This window comes from Balaenoptera acutorostrata, chromosome 3 (genome assembly GCF_949987535.1).
Source record: "Balaenoptera acutorostrata chromosome 3, mBalAcu1.1, whole genome shotgun sequence".
NCBI classification, from domain to species: Eukaryota; Metazoa; Chordata; class Mammalia; order Artiodactyla; family Balaenopteridae; genus Balaenoptera; species Balaenoptera acutorostrata.
Window position 1 is genome coordinate 47,143,874 of NC_080066.1, and position 16,962 is coordinate 47,160,835.

The window sequence follows — 16,962 nt, forward strand, 5'->3', positions numbered from 1 at the left end:
TGCTATCATTTCCTTCATTTCTTTTTCATTTATTTCTGATCTGATCTTTATGATTTATTTCCTTCTGCTAGCTTTGGGGTTTTTTTGTTCTTCTTTCTCTAATTGCTTTAGGTGCAAGGTTAGGTTGTTTATTCGAGATCCTTCCTGTTTCTTGATGTAGGCTTGTATTGCTATAAACTTCCCTCTTTTTTTTTTTATAGACTTTTACTTTTTTAAAAAAAAGTATTTATTTATTTATTGATGGCTGTGTTGGGTCTTCGCTTCTGTGCGAGGGCCTTCTCCAGTTGCGGCAAGCAGGGAGCACTCTTCATCGCGGTGCGCGGGCCTCTTTCACTATCGCAGCCTCTCTTGTTGCGGAGCACAGGCTCCAGACACGCAGGCTCAGTAATTGTGGCTCACGGGCCCAGCTGCTCCGTGCCACGTGGGATCTTCCCAGACCAGGGCTTGAACCCGTGTCCCCTGCATTGGCAGGCAGACTCTCAACCACTGCGCCACCAGGGAAGCCCATAAATTCCCTCTTAAAACTGCTTTTGCTGCATCCCATAGGTTTTGGGTTGTCGTGTCTCCATTGTCATTTGTTTCTAGGTATTTTTTGATTTCCCCTTTGATTTCTTCAGTGATCACGTCGTTATTAAGTAGTGTATTGTGTAACCTCCATGTGTTTGTATTTTTTACAGATCTTTTCCTGTAATTGATATCTAGTGTCATAGCGTTGTGGTCGGAAAAGATACTTGATACGATTTCAATTTTCTTAAATTTACCAAGGCTTGATTTGTGACCCAAGATATGATCTATCCTGGAGAATATTCCATGAGCACTTGAGAAAAATGTGTATTCTGTTGTTTTTGGGTGGAATGTCCTATAAATATCAATTAAGTCCATCTTGTTTAATGTATCATTTAAAGCTTGTGTTTCCGTATTTATTTTCATTTTGGATGATCTGTCCATTGGTGAAAGTGGGGTGTTAAAGTCCCCTACTATGATTGTGTTACTGTCGATTTCCCCTCTTATGGCTGTTAGTATTTGCCTTATGTATTGAGGTGCTCCTATGTTGGGTGCATAAATATTTACAATTGTTATACCTTCCTCTTGGATTGATCCCTTGATCATTATATAATGTCCTTCTTTGTCTCTTGTAATAGTCTTTATTTTAAAGTCTATTTTGTTTGATATGAGAATTGCTACTCCAGCTTTCTTTTGATTTCCATGTGCATGGAATATATTTTTCCATCCCCTCACTTTCAGTTTGTATGTGTCTCTAGGTCTGGGTGGGTCTCTTGTAGACAACATATATATGGGTCTTGTTTTTGTATCCCTTGAGCCAGTCTGTGTCTTTTGGTGGGAGCATTTAATCCATTTACATTTAAGGTAATTATTGATATGTATGTTCCTATTCCCATTTTCTTAAATGTTTTGGGTTTGTTATTGTAGGTGTTTTCCTTCTCTTGTGTTTCTTGCCTAGAGAAGTTCCTTTAGCATTTGTTGTAAAGCTGGTTTGGTGGTGCTGAACTCTCAGCTTTTGCTTGTCTGTAAAGGTTTTAATTTCTCCATCAAATCTGAATGAGATCCTTGCTGGGTAGAGTAATCTTGGTTGTAGGTTTTTCTCCTTCATCACTTTAAGTATATCCTGCCACACCCTTCTGGCTTGCAGAGTTTCTCCTGAAAGGTCAGCTGTTAACCTTATGGGGGATTCCCTTGTGTGTTATTTGTTGTTTTTGCCTTGCTGCTTTTAATATGTTTTCTTTATATTTAATTTTTGATAGTTTGATTAATATGTGTCTTGGCGTGTTTCTCCTTGGATTTATCCTGTATGGGACTCTATGTGCTTCTAGGACTTGATTAACTATTTCCTTTCCCATATTAGGGAAGTTTTCAAATATAATCTCTTAAAATATTTTCTCAGTCCCTTTCTTTTTCTCTTCTTCTTCTGAGACCCCTATAATTCAAATGTTGGTTCATTTAATGTTGTCTCAGAGGTCTCTGAGACTGTTTTCAGTTCTTTTCATTCTTTTTTCTTTATTCTGCTCTGCAGTAGTTATTTCCACTATTTTATCTTCCAGGTCACTTATCCGTTCTTCTGCCTCAGTTATTCTGCTATTGATCCCGTCTAGAGTATTTTTAATTTCATTTATTGTGTTTTTCATATTTCTTGGTTCCTCTTTAGTTCTTCTATGTCCTTGTTAAATGTTTCTTGCATTTTGTCTATTCTATTTCCAAGATTTTGGATCATCTTTACTATCATTATTCTGAATTCTTTTTCAGGTAGACTGCCTATTTCCTCTTCATTTGTTAGGTCTGGTGTGTTTTGACCCTGCTCCTTCATCTGCTGTGTGTTTTTCTGTCTTCTCATTTTGCTTATCTTACTGTGTTTGGGGTCTCCTTTTCACAGGCTGCAGGTTCGTAGTTCCCGTTGTCTTTGGTATCTGTCCCCAATGGCTAAGGTTGGTTCAGTGGGTTTTGTAGGCTTCCTGGTGGAGGGGACTAGTGCCTGTGTTCTGGTGGATGAGGCTGAATCTTATCTTTCTGGAGGGCGCGTCCATGTCTGGTGGTGTGATTTGGGGTGTCTGTGGCCTTATCATGATTTTAGGCAGCCTCTCTGCTAATGGATGGGGCTGTGTTCCTGTCTTGCTAGTTGTTTGGCATAGGGTGTCCAGCACTGTAGCTTGCTGGTCGTTGAGTGAAGCTGGGTCTTGATTTTGAGATGGAGATCTCTGAGAGATTTTTGCCGTTTGGTATTAGGTGGAGCTGGGAGGTCTCTTGTGGACCAGTGTCCTGAAGTTGGCTCTCCCACCTCAGAGGCACAGCCCTGATGCCTGCCTGCAGCACCAAGAGCCTTTTGTCCACATGGCTCAGAATAAAAGGGAGAAAAAACAGAAAGAAAGAAAGCAAGAGGATAAAATAAAAGAAAAGAAAATAAAGCTTTTATAATAAAAAAAAGAAAAAAATTATTAAGAAAACATTTATTAAGAAAAATTTTTTAATTTTTAAAATTAATTTATAAATTTTTATAATAAAAATAAGAAAAAAATTAAGAAAAAATTTATTAAGAAAAATATTTTTAATTTTTTAAAATAAAAAATACGAGAAAACTTATTAAGAAAAAAATTTTTTTTAATTGTTAAAAATAGAAAATAAGGAAACAATTATTAAGAAAACGCTTATTAAGAAAAAAATATTTTTTAAGGAAAAGAAAAAAAAAACAGACGGACCGAACCCTAGGACAAATGGTGAAAGCAAAGCTATACAGACAAAATCTCACCCAGAAACATACACATATACACTCACAAAAAAAGGAAAAGGGGAAAAATTAATATATCCTGCTCCCAAAGTCCACCTCCTGAATTTGGGATGATTCGTTGTCTATTTAGTTATTCAGCAAATGCAGGTACATCAGGTTGTTTGTGGAGCTTTAATCCTGGAGTTCAGCTTTGGATTTGGACCCGCCTCTGCGTGTAGGTCGCCTGAGGGCGTCTGTTCTTCGCTCACACAGGACGGGGTTAAAGGAGCAGCTGCTTCGGGGGCTCTGGCTCACTCAGGCGGGGGGGAGGGTGGGCTACGGAGGAGGCGGGGCGAGCCTGCGGTGGCAGCGGCCGGCGTGACGTTGCACCAAGCCGAGGCGCGCCGTGCGTTCTCGCACGATCTGGAAGTTGTCCCCGGATCACGGGAGCCTGGTGGTGGCGGGCTGCACAGGCTACCGGGAGGGGCGGTGTGGATAGTGACCTGTGCTTGCACACAGGCTTCTTGGTGGTGGCAGCAGCAGCCTTAGCGTCTCATGCCCGTCTCTGGGGTCCGTTCTGATAGCCGCGGCTTGCGCCCATCTCTGGAGTTTGTTTAGGCGGCGCTCTGAATCCCCTCTCCTTGCGCACCGCGAAACAAAGAGGCAAGAAAAAGTCTCTTGCCTCTTCGGCAGCTGCAGACTTTTTCCTGGACTCCCTCCTGGCTAGCTGTGGTGCGCTAACCCCTTCAGGCTGTGTTCACGCCGCCAACCCCAGTCCTCTCCCTGCGACTGAAGCCCGAGCTTGAGCTCCCAGCCCCCGCCCGCCCCAGCGGGTGAGCAGACAAGCCTCTCGGGCTGGTGAGTGCTGCTCAGCACTGATCCTCTGTGCGGGAATCTCTCCGCTTTGCCCTCCTCACCCCTGTGGCTGTGCTCTCCTCTGTGGCTCCGAAGCTCCCCACCTCTGCCACCCACAGCCTCCTCCTGCGAAGGGGTTTCCTAGTGTGTGGAAACCTTTCCGCCTTCACATCTCCCTCCCACTGGTGCAGGTCCCGTCCCTATTCTTTTGTCTCTGTTATTTCTTTTTTCTTTTGCCCTACCCAAGTACGTGGGGAGTTTCTTGCCTTTTGGGAGGTCTGACGTCTTCTGCCAGCATTCAGTGGGTGTTCTATAGGAGCAGTTCCACGTGTAGATGTATTTCTAATGTATCTGTGGGAAGGAAGGTGATCTCCGCGTCTTACTCTTCCACCATCTTCTAGCCCACCGACCCTAAGTACTTTTTATGGACGAACTCATTCAGTCCTCACAAGATCCCTATGAGGTAGTTATATTTATGTATAAAAATGGAAATAATAATGAGACAGCTCTTAAGTAACTTGGGTTAAGATATCAAAATGTGACATTATGATAGTATTATCAGTAGTAATAAAAAATAGCTTTTCCTGACTGAACCCTTTCTCTGCATCAGATACTCGGACACTGGGACTTAACACTTTATCTCATTTTGTCTGTAAACTAGGTGATACAGTCCCCAGTGGATAGGTGAAAAAATTGAGACTTAGTGTGATAGTACACCTAAGTAGAACATAAAAAAGTAAAATTCCAACCTGTGGAGTCTGTCTCTAGAATCCATTCATCTCTGCATTGCCTACTGAAGATACCAAGTTCATCCTGGGATGCTAATGGTCAACAGGCAAGAGCTGTAGAGTCATATTGTCCTGACCTTCTAAAGGCAGTGACTTCCCAATGACTAAATATCCTGAGCTGGGTACAAATGCTTGAAGTCATTGAATTTTAGAAATGCTTTTTGCCATAGCTCTTGGTCTTTTTTGTCCTCAGCCAAATGTGGCAATGTGAGTACAGGCCAAATTACAGTGACTTGACCACACTGTACTTTTTCATATTGGAAAGATTTATTCTGAGGCACTTGACACAGAGAATAAGGGTTAATGCTCCAAATTTGATTTTAATCTGATTCCTAACACGTCTGCCTTGTTATATCTTAAATTACTTCCTTTCTTGCATAGCATTCACCATAATGTATCATGTTTGTTTGTGAAGCATTCCTGTCACTCACACCCAACTGTCTGTGGGAAACATTTTCTCTAAATCTTTCATTCTCAAGCTGCAGGTCTGAAGGTGGCTTTTCTTAAGATTTCCATTATAGAAGTTTTGCCAGTTCTTCTGATCTGGTACACTGGAATAAGGGCAGACCTCTCACTCTTATTTTAATATAAATTTTAAAGATACTAGATGGAATCCTAGTTGATATGAGCAGTTGTTTGTCCTTCAAAGTGCACACTTAACTCTAGAAAGGAAGATGATAAGCTTAAAGCAGGATTGACAAACTACGGTCTGCTGCCCGTTTTTATAAATAAAGTTTTATTGGAACACAGGTACACTCTTTCATTTTGGTATTATCTATGTCTCCTTTGGTGTCACAACAACATAGTTAAGTAGTTTGACCACCATCTCACCCTCAAAGTCTGCAATATTTACTAACTGGCCTTGTACAGAAATTGTTTGCTGACTCTGGGTTTAGAGACATAGAAAGGGACTCCCTTGAACATACTGGTTAAAAGATGCTGTTATTTTTCTAGTAAATGTCTTTTGCTCTGCTTTCTCTTGAGAGGAGATAAGGACGAAGCCTTCTTATTTACTTTTTATTTTTATTCTTTTTTTTTTCAAGGTTTATTAAGGTATAATTGACAAATAAAAATTGCATATATTTAAGGTATACAGTGGTCAATTTAATATACATATACATTACAAAATTAGCACCACAAGCAAGTTAATTAATATCTCCATCACCTCATATACTTACCATTTTTATGTGCGTGTGTGTGCTGAGAACACCTAAGATCTACTCTCTTAGCAAATTTCAAAAATACATGGTAATTATAAAAAGAAAAAAGACAAAGAGATGAGTGTTGGCGAGGGTGTGGCGAATAGGGAACACTTACACACTGTTGGTGGAAATATACATTGCTCTAGTTATTATGGAAAACAATATGGAAGTTCCTTAAACAACGAAAAACTAGAATTAAACCAGCTATCCCATTTCTGGGTATATATTCAAAGGAAATGAAATCAGTATCTCCAAGAGATATCTGCATCCCTTTTCACTGCAGCATTATTCACAGTAACCAAGATTTGGAAAAAAACCTAGATGGCCATTGAAGCATGAATAGATAAAGAAAATGTGGTATATACATGCATATACAGTGGGATATTATGTAGTCATAAAAAGAAGGAAATTCTGTCATTTGCAGCAGCAAAGATGAACCTGGAGTGCAATGAGTGAAATAAGCCAAACTCAGAAAACAGTCTTTTAATGTCACATTTTTTTGTGTCAACCTTATAGTTTCAGGCATTCATTGCTTTAACTTTTCTGTAACTACTCTGATAAAAAGATCTTATATATTCAGTTCCATAAGAATGCTTTTCCTGATATTTGTAGATGTTACCAATCAAATGTTTCGATCTTGATCACTTAATGGGAGGGTAAGATTCTTGAGTCATGTTTTCCACTTTGATGTGCCCTGACAGCACAGAGTAGCTTCATGTTCTTTCTTCTTGTCTTCTGTTTCCTAGGAAGGGCCTGTAGAGACGCACTCTTTCCCAGAGTGACTTCCTGGGTCTTCATGCAGCCATGGATCTGGATAAACCTTCTGTCTGGGGCTCTTTAAAACAGCGGACCAGGCCTTTGTTAATCAGCCTGAGCAAGAGGAAGGTGAAAAAGAACTCGGACAAACCCCTGGACTTACGGGTCAGGCATTGTCTGGACCGCCACCTCAGCCTCTCCGTTCCTGACCTCCTGGAGGCTGAGGCCTTGGCCCCGGAGGGGCGGCCTTACTCCCTGCCCCAGTCATCCTACACCTCGGTGCCTAGCAGCCTGTCGACGGCAGGGATCGTTCCCAAAAGTAGCAGTAGCTCTTTGAAACAGTCTGAAGAAGAATTGGATTGGAGCCAGGAAGAAGCAGGCCACTTCCATGTAGTGGAAACAGACTCCGAGGAGACCTACGCCTCTCCTGCCGAGGACAGGAGGGCTTCCAGCAATGGCATCTTTGATGTGCTCCAGAAAACTCCCCTTGGAGAGGATGCGTCAGAAGGGCCAGAGGTGAGACCAGGGCTGGGCACTTCCCTGTTTGTCTTTCTTTTTTTCTTTTTTTAAAAGTGTATTCAGTGCCCTTGAAAAATTTGGTTAGGATTTATTTTTGTGGTTAGCTTGCATGGAGAGGATGCCATTTATAAGAATTTAAACGAAGGTAATATTGATTGCACCCAGTGTTCCCATTTGTTTGGGGGTTGACCTCTATGTATTTTCAAAGTGTTACAAATAACCTTCCTAGAATACTTCAAGGCATTAAAAGCCCTAATGGATGAGTTTTCTGTTTTCCATCTCCTGGCAAAGAAATCAAGAGCATAACTTTGACTTTTTTGCTGAAATGTGTGTCTGTTTCTGTCTCTCTGTCTCCACTACCCACAGACAAAAATGCATATTCACATTCCTAAGAAATGTAAGAATATGTGTCTCCTTTTGACTGCCAGAGATTTGGAACTCTCTTTTTCTTCACAAGTATGTACCTGCGTGAATGTCTGCTCCTGTGCACATGTGTGCACACTTACCTGTGGGCAACTTCACTTGCCTCCTCTAAAAATGAAAAGAAAGCCAAACATTAAAGGAAACAAATTCTTATCAATTCAGTGATTTTTATAAAGCTTTAGTATTTCTATAATAAAAATAACCAAATATAATTATGTGACAAATATTATGTTTCTAGGATGAATTTAATTTAAATGTAATCATCAGATGACCAACTATGATTTGGATAATCAGTTTAATCAGTTTTTTAAAAAAATCTTACATTTATGGCACTGGAAGTAGGTTTCAGTGTTGAGGCAATGGCTTAATTTTTTTAACCTAATTTTAGGTTAGTGTTATTATTATGGAGAAAACTGGTTATTCCACTAGGATTTTTGGTTTTATTTTTAGAACCAAAGCCTCTTAATTATGCCATACATTTAGATTTCACTGGGGAGTGGGATTGTGGATATTTGAAGACCATATTCTTTTGGAAGCATTACTATGTTAAGACACCATTAACCATTAAATGACTTAACTATTTGTTTCATAACCATTAACATTTATGAAATCCTTTTTGTAACAATTTTTTATGATGTTTACTGTTATTTGTAAATTTGAAATATCTTTTTCCACTAATCAAAATATAAATTAAGTGAATTTTTAAACATAGTTCCTAATTCATAGTTCACTATGAAGGAGGTAAGATGTTAAATTGTATACTAATGTTAATCTTTATCTTCTTGTTACTTATTAACTGACCAGAAAAAAAATAGGTGGGCTTCTTGGCCTTGATAGGCTAACAAACTCAAATTAGAGTAAGTTGTTTTAAAAGTTAGTGCTGTTAAACTATTTCGCTGACTATAAATATTTAATGCCTACTCTAACTCGGGCATCATAAAGATTCTATTGGAAATAAGAGAGGGATAAGAATGTGACCCTGCCTTCAAGTTGTGATTTATTAGGACATAGCATTAATTGTAGCATAAGAGGCAAACAGATATTGGGGCTGGCTGGCTGTGCAAAACATTCAAGCCTTTCTCCTGGCAGCTCATTGGTTGGAGGAGATCATATGTGGGGGCGCAAGGGCTTGTCATGTGTGAGGCAGTGTTCAAGTTGGCACAGAGGATAAGTAGGATTTGATAGGTGAGGAAATATGACAAACACAGGCCTGAAGTGTGGATGGGGGGTGGTCAAGGGTGGTGAGCATTCTGCTCTGCCTTGAATGAAGGCTGGAGGGCTTTCTGACATGACGTGTGTCTGCAGTGGCTGTGCGCTGTGCTGAGGTCTGTCTGTGATGTGATGGCAGATGGATGGTTTGCAGATGGGTGGTAGTGGTTATTTTCTCTTCTCCAGCTAAATGCAGAAGAGCCTGGAATGTGCAGTCCTTTAGGTTATTCTGGGTTGGATTTAACTCAGCCATTAAACAAACAAACAAACAACAACAACTAAAAACTTCTTTCTTGAAAAAGAATCTTCTGCTTCTCTTCTCCTGCCCTAAAAATAATTGACATAGACTGAGACTGAGTCTTCCTTCCGTGGCCCCTCATTGCCATTTATCTGCTTGGTGAGCTGTTTGCAGAGGATGGAGCGACAGGGCTGCAGCTCATCAGACCCGTAGGATCACTTGTGGTCAGGTGCACTATCTCACCTACCCACTGCTCCTCTCCCCATTCCTCCTTCTCCCCCTGTATTGGGTGGGCTGCTCCCACTACCTGAGGATCCAGTTCATCACTTGGCACAGAAGTTAGCCCCTCCCTTGCTTATCTTTTACACTAGGCTATGTTAATTTGGGGGTGGCGTGACTGGGGAAGTCTTGTCTAACTTGTCTTTGCTCAGGGCCCAGCTCCGTGCCTGGCCTATGGTATGTGCTCCATCAATGTTTTTTTAATAGAGAAATCAATGATGGCAGTGTGTGCATTCATAGGGCTTTTCTTAGTGTCTTCTCTTCGACTTCTCTTCAGTTTATGATTTAAAGTCAGCATTTTTTTGGTTTTGTTGGAAAAAACTCATCATATTATCAAGGAACTCTTTTTATATAGTATTGACTGAAGATATAGAGAGATTTAGACAGGTATAGAGCCCAAGTTGAATACTCATTTAAAATCTGAATTTATTATCTATGAATAAAAAAATTTTTTTATTGAAGTATAGTTGATTTGCAGTGTTGCGTTAATTTCTGCTGTGCAGCAAGGTGATTCAGTTATACATATATATGTACATATATACACATTCTTTTTTAAAATATTCTTTCCAATTATAGTTTGTCATAGGATATTGAATATAGTTCTCTGTACTATACAGTAGGACCTTGTTTTTTATCCATTCTCTATATAAAAGCTTACATCTGCTAACCCCAACCTCCCACCTCTTCCCTCCCCCAAACCCCTCCCCCTTGGCAACCACAAGTCTGTTCTTTATATATTTTTAAAATGAATGGAAATCCTTCCATGTCTCTGCAAATGGCACAATTTCATTCCTTTTTATGGCTGAGTAATATTCCATTGTATATATGTACCACATCTTCTTTATCCATTCCTCTGTTAATGGACATTTAGGTTGCTTCCATGACCTGGCGATTGTAAATAGTGCTGCAGTGAATGGGGTGCATGTACCTTTTTGAATTTTGGTTTTCTCTGGGTATATACCCAGGAGTGGGATTGCTGGGTCACATGGTAGTTTTTGTGCCATTTGTAGAGACATGGATAGACCTAGAGATTGTCATACAGAGTGAAGTAAGTCAGAAAGTGAAAAACAAATATCGTATAATATCACATATGTGGAATCTAGAAAAATGGTACAGATGAACTTATTTGCAAAGCAGAAATAGAGACATAGATGTAGAGAACAAACATATGGATACCAAGGGGGGAAGGGGGGTGGGATGAATTGGGAGATTGGGACTGACATATATACACTACTATGTATAAAATATACACAGGGAACTCTACTCAATGCCCTGCGGTGACCTAAATGGGAAGGAAATCCAAAAATGAGGGATATATATACATATAGCTGATTCACTTTGTGGTATAGGAGAAACTAACACAACATTGTAAAGCAACTGTACTCCAATAAAAATTATTTAAGAAAATAAAATGAATGGAAGTCCTGCTGAATTCCTGTCATCTGTGAGTTCTGGAGTTGGTTAGTCCTTGTCTCAGATCTGGTTTATCTGTTTCTTCCTAATGAAGAGCAAACAGAGTTCTGCGGCTTTCATGAAATGAGGGAGGAAATGAGGAAGAAGGTAGGGATTGGCGTGTGACAAGCCCAGAGGACAACGAGGTTAATAGGATGTTTGCCAGTATCCTTGGTGTAACTTATTTCGTGTGGAGCTTTCCAGAGGGGGGTGAGAGATGGAACATCTGTGGTCTCAGGCACCCATGGGGGTTTGTCTCACGTTTTAGTGCCCGATGCCGTCTTGGTGCCAGCTTGAGCTTCAGCAGTATTGCCTGAATGTCCTGCACTCACTTTCTCGTCCTGCCAGTGTCAGCAAAGGAAATGAAGTGTTGGCTGACAGTTACGGGGGAAAGAATTTGAGGCAAAGAAGAAATTTAAGTGTGAGGGAAGAGTAATAATGGATGTGAGAATGTAGAGGTCAGGTGGAGACTGGAATAGTCAGTGCAGGTGCTCCAACCAGCCATAAAACCAAAACGGGAGGAGGTAGGTTTAGAATAAATGACACACTGGTAGAAGGGGTTCTCTAGACTCTCTCCCTCTTTTTTTTTTTTTTAATTAATTTTTACTGGAGTATAGTTGCTTTACAATGTTGTGTTAGTTTCTACTGTATAGCAAAATGAATCAGCTGTATGTATACATATAGCACCTCTTTTTTGGATTTCCTTCCCATTTAGGTCAACACAGAACATTAAGTAGAGTTCCCTGTACTTTACAGTAGGTTCTCATTAGGTGTCTATTTTATACATAGTAGTGTATATATGTCAGTCCCAATCTCCCAATTTATCCCACCACCACTTCCCCCTTGGTATCCATACATTTGGTCTCTGTGTCTGTGTCTCTATTTCTGCTTTGCAAGTAAGATTATCTATGCCATTTTTTATAGATTCCACATATATGAGTTAATATACGATATTTGTTTTCCTCTTTCTGGCTTACTTCACTCTGTATGACACTCTCTACGTCCATCCATGTCTTTACAAATGACCCAATTTCATTCCTTTTTATGGCTGAATAATATTCCATTGTATATATGTACCAAATCTTCTTTATCCATTCATCTGTCTGTGGACATTTAGGTTGCTTCCATGTCTCCAGACTCTTTCTTGAGCCCTGGATTCATATTGCACTTGATACCCCACAGAACCCTTGTCTCAGGACAGAATTCACTGTCTACCTGGAGTTCCCCCCAAATACAGACCATCGTTTCTTGGCAACATCGCCATTATTCACCTATTTGCTCAAGAGGAAAAAAAAACTGTGAGTCATGCTGGACTGTTTTACTTCCTTTACTTTTAATGTTCTATGAAATTTTCATTTATCCTTGTTACATCTTACATCTTCTCCTCCCTTTTTTTCTTCATTCCTCTCATCTTTCAAGGCCCAGCTGAAATCTTCCTTCTCTGTGGTGCTTTTCCCAACTCTACAATCAATATGACCCTCCTGCCTTCATTTGCAAGCATCGCTACTTTTACTGTTGCTGAGCGCTGACCTCATCTTGCTTTCTGTCGAAGTCTGTAGAGAGAAAGGGATTAGAACAGGTACAGGAGGTTGAGATGTGAAGGCATATTGGTGCTGGGCAAGAGTGTCATTGGATAAGACCCTAAGAAGGTCACAAGCTCCATGACCTATATTAACTGTCCAGTGGCCCCCTGGCTCTGAGGACCGACTCATGATAAATGATCATGGGACTAAGCTGCAAATGACAATCACAACTAATTTTTAGTGAGAATTAAATACTATATAGACTCTAGTGCTCATTTTGACATTAATAGCTCATTGTTTCAATGCTGTCAAGTTACTTTGGAAGGCAGATCATAATCAACACCTACTTCATTAACTTGCTGGGAAAAAGAGTTATTTCAGGGCCTGGAAATACTTGAAAAATCCATGTTAGGTGTGTTAACTCCCTGAAGTCAGCCTACATGAGAAGTCACATAGAGTCAGGAGATTGTTCTATGAATCACTGCATGGACAATGGGTAGGTTCTACAGTGAAATGGCATCTGGTGTGCTGTCCATTTCACAGGAGGGATTGAGCTGTAGATGAGAACTTGACACACTTACAGTTTGTTTGCTAGGACCCACTGCATCCATCTCCACATGCCAACCTGCTTTGCCAATGAAGCCAAGATTCTTAAAGTCCTGTGGGATAGGCTTCCTCTTTCCTCCGTAGGGTTCAAATGGGCAGGTCCAAACTTTTACCTAGGCTTCCTTGCAGGACCTCTCCCTTTTTGTGATTGACACGTTATTGTATTAACAACTATTACCATAGTTGTATGTTATCACTTTTACTCAGGCTGATAGCCTATCATGGTTGCCTGACAACCAGATTGTCTCCAGTAGGTGGCTGTGTATGTCCCACCTCTGATGGGCGAAAGGTAGTCTTACCGTTTCATTTCCATTGGTCTCATCACCAAGACTTGGGGCTTAGGAGGCGGTTAGGGCATCTCACCCTACTGCCAAACACCACCACCACCTTGTATTCGGTTAGTTGTGTAGAAGTCAGCCTCTCTTGTCAGATTGGAAGCTGTCTTCTTCTGCTCCCAGCCTTTCTGCAAACCTTGCTTATGTAAAATATATTGATTGAATTTGTGTCTGAAGTTGACTGCTAGGTGCTGTGGGGCCATAAGAAATTCAGTTTGGTTGGGGAAGGTGGTGATACATGGAAGCCCCGAGTGGGTAGGTGAGTTCTGAAGGCGTTCTCAAATGTCAGACGCAATATGAAGAAACTAAAATTAAGGAGACTCAGAGGGAGAGTAGCTTATTTTTCCTTCTTTTCTTCTTTTCTTGCTATTTTTTTCTTACTTCCTTCTGTCAGCATTCCCGCCCCCCCCCCCGAGTAGTTATTTTACAAGATACTTTCTCATGCCTTGGGAAATCAGTTAAGTGTTTAGAGAATACAGAGAGTCCCCTCTGGTTCTCATCTCCAGTGTTGATGATGGAATTGAGATTAGATGAGGTACTGGAAACAATGACCAACACTACGAGGCAGTCTCTAGACAGTGCTAGATAACTAACCAGTTGAGGTGAGAAGGGAGTGGTTGCTCTGAGTATGTGGTCGGAAAGGCCTGAAGAGGATGTGTTTTGAGGTTAAGACTCAAGTGGTTGGGGAGTAAATCCGAGTAGTTACGGTTGCTGTTCATGATGCTAGCAAAAGAGAATGCTCTTAGCCCAGTACATGGCAGTCACAAGTGCCTAACAAGGACTCACTGCTATGATTATGGTTGTATTTATTACTGTTATTATTTTTATCATTACCTTTTCAGCATGAAATCGAGGGCCAAGGAGGTTGAATGACTTGCCTAATATTATCCAGCTAGTAAGTGTCAGAGCCAGGATCTAAATCCAGTTCTGTTTGAATCCAAAGCCTGTGCATAAAACTGTGTATATTAGGGCTTTAGAGAAGTGCACATCTGCAAGTTGGGAGAACTCAGAGCTGGTAATCTAAAAAATGTTGATCATCATGGGAAGATATATGTTTTTCTTTGTCCACTGTTCCCTTTTAAATGCAGGGATAATTATGGTGCTGGAATGGCTTATTATCATGGTCTATAGCCAGTAATCCTGAATGGAAGGATTATTACCATCCCCGCTCCACCATCCATGTAATCCCACAATGGGGTACATCCTTCCCTAACACTTTATTTGACAGTTGGAGTTTTAAACAGCTCGCTTTGGTGCAAGTTTAAGTGGATGAGTTGAGTGGTTTAGAGAAGTACCCTGTTGGGATAGTTCCAGAAACTCTGCTTGGCAACCACAGAGCTTCAGTTTAGTGACCACAGAGAAGCAAAATGACAAACCAGAGAGGAGAGGAAACAACCTACGGCTTGCAGAATTAAACAAGTGTGTCAATTTCTCTACACTTCAATTACGTGTTCTTTACTATTTTTGCTTTATCTCAGAAATCATTGCTCAACATACGTGGGGTCAGTGAGACAAATATGTAAACCATGTCCCAGGGTGCTTCATGGGATTGGCCCCTTTTTTCTTTTTCCATCCCTCCTTCCCATACCTACTACGTGCTGATCCTGCCCTGAGGCACTGGGAACACAGCAGTCAACAAAACAGACAACAGGGTATTTCCTCATGGAGATTCTGTTCTAGATGGTGGCGGGCTACAGATATATTCAGAAAGTGATAGATTTAATGGAGAAAAATAAAGCAGAGGAGTGCTCAGGTGGAGGTGTGACCATTTTGAACACAGTGGTCAGGAAATATCTCTTCTGAGAAGATAACATTTACACAAAGTCCTAGAAGAGGCAAGGAAGCAAGTCATGTGTGTATCTGGAGACAAAGCATTTCTAAAGGAGAGAACAGCCAGCGTGCAGGTTCCAGGAAGGCAGGAGTGTGCCTGGTATTTGTCAGGAAGAGCAGGAAAGCAGTGTGACTGGAGAGGATGGTAGGAGGTGTCAGAGTTACTTCTGAGGATGTATCACATGGGCTTTCCCATCCTGCCAGGCAACTCTGCTACCATAACAACTACCCAGGGCACTGGATGAGCAGATGCAAAGGAACCCTATGGGCTTGGTGCCGTGTTGCTCACAGGCAGGGCAGGAAGAATCAATAGCATATAGCGGTGCTTGCTGTACCTGCTGTGAACACCAGGAATAGCAATAAGTGGGTTTGCCTCAGATCGGAACTGTGGAGAAAGTAGGCACCAGTTGATAAGCTGTGTGGAGAGGGGAAGACAGCACTGTCCCGAGATATGTTATACCTTGATTGTCTATCTGTCATCATAACAGTGTCAGTGAGGAAGGGATGGTCAGAATGAAGGGAGGGACTTGGGTTGCTGACCACCTTCATTGAGTTGTTTTCTCCAGTCTTCCCAAATACATCCAATGTCCTCATAATAATAAAAATAAGAGTGGCAACACCAATCCAGTAGCACCCTGAGAGGTTATGTGTAAGAAACTACAAAGTGCAATGTAAATGTCATCTCATTGGACCACATCTATTGGGCTCACTCTTTACACAAAGAGCCTTGTGCAGTGTCCGACCCAAAGAAGGTACTCAGTAGATATCTTTGAATGAATGAATTTTTCTCCTAACAGCTTACAAGGTTAATATTTTTTTGCCCCTTTTAGAGATGTTCCCATGGTCGTGAACTTTAAGTAAGTAAACTTTTCAAGGACACAGAGCCAAGAAGTAGCAGAAGTGGAATTCAAATCCAGGTCTTTGTGACTCCAGAGTTTTGTCTACTACTGTGCAGAGCTGCCTACCTGTATGTCAGATGAGGTGTTCTACTTTTGCATTCTTCTGGTTTTGGGCACAGTTGTGGTTCAGTGAAGAGTGGATACCCAGGACTCAGATGAAGGGCTAACTCTCTTGTTTCTCTTTGGCAACCATCTAGCCTCTTAGCTCTGGCTCCTGATTTGTACATTGTAAATTACTAATGACAGCCCATAGACTCCTTATAAGAAGTTAATAAGAGTGTGTGTTTGTCAGTTATGAACTACTAAGCAAAGTAAAGCAGGTACTGTTAATCTTTTAAAGTATCTACTGCTAATAGTAATGAAAACAATTATGGAAGGTCAGTAAGCAAATATTACTGAATATGGTAAGAAAAGTTTATTATACCAAGGTTGCAAACATTTTCTATAAGGGACCTGGTAATGAATAGGTCCAGCTTTGTGAGCCATAGAGCTGTCTCTGTGGTAACTACTCAACTCTGGTGTTGTAGCATGAAATTAGCTGTAGAAATATATATAGATATGTACATAGGCAATGTATAAATGAATAGGTGGGGCTGGGTTTGAAAGTTTAAACTTTATAAAAACAAGTGTTGGGCTTTACTTTGCTGGTGGATAGGTAGTGAATATGTGTATACACACACGTGCACATACACACACCTGACTTATATTTTGTATATTAGATAATATTCCAGGGTAACCACTTTAAGTGAACAATCTTGCGGGTGGGGAAAAATAAATGTGTATACCTTGATTGTATGATCAATAACCTCCTAAAAAGTTGTATAAAAATTG

At 40.7% G+C, this 16,962-nt stretch overlaps 1 protein-coding gene across 5 annotated transcripts in view; it reads left to right on the forward strand.

The window, feature by feature from the left end:
- Window positions 1-16,962, forward strand: part of MCTP2 (multiple C2 and transmembrane domain containing 2) — a 259,896-nt gene that overhangs the window by 60,805 nt on the left and 182,129 nt on the right. For all 5 annotated transcript variants that reach the window (XM_057544190.1, XM_007164994.2, XM_007164995.2 and 2 more), the window contains exon 2: window positions 6,809-7,334. In XM_057544190.1, coding sequence (XP_057400173.1) covers window positions 6,867-7,334 — 468 coding nt within the window. In that variant the 5' untranslated portion in view covers window positions 6,809-6,866. The remainder of the gene's footprint in view (window positions 1-6,808; window positions 7,335-16,962) is intronic.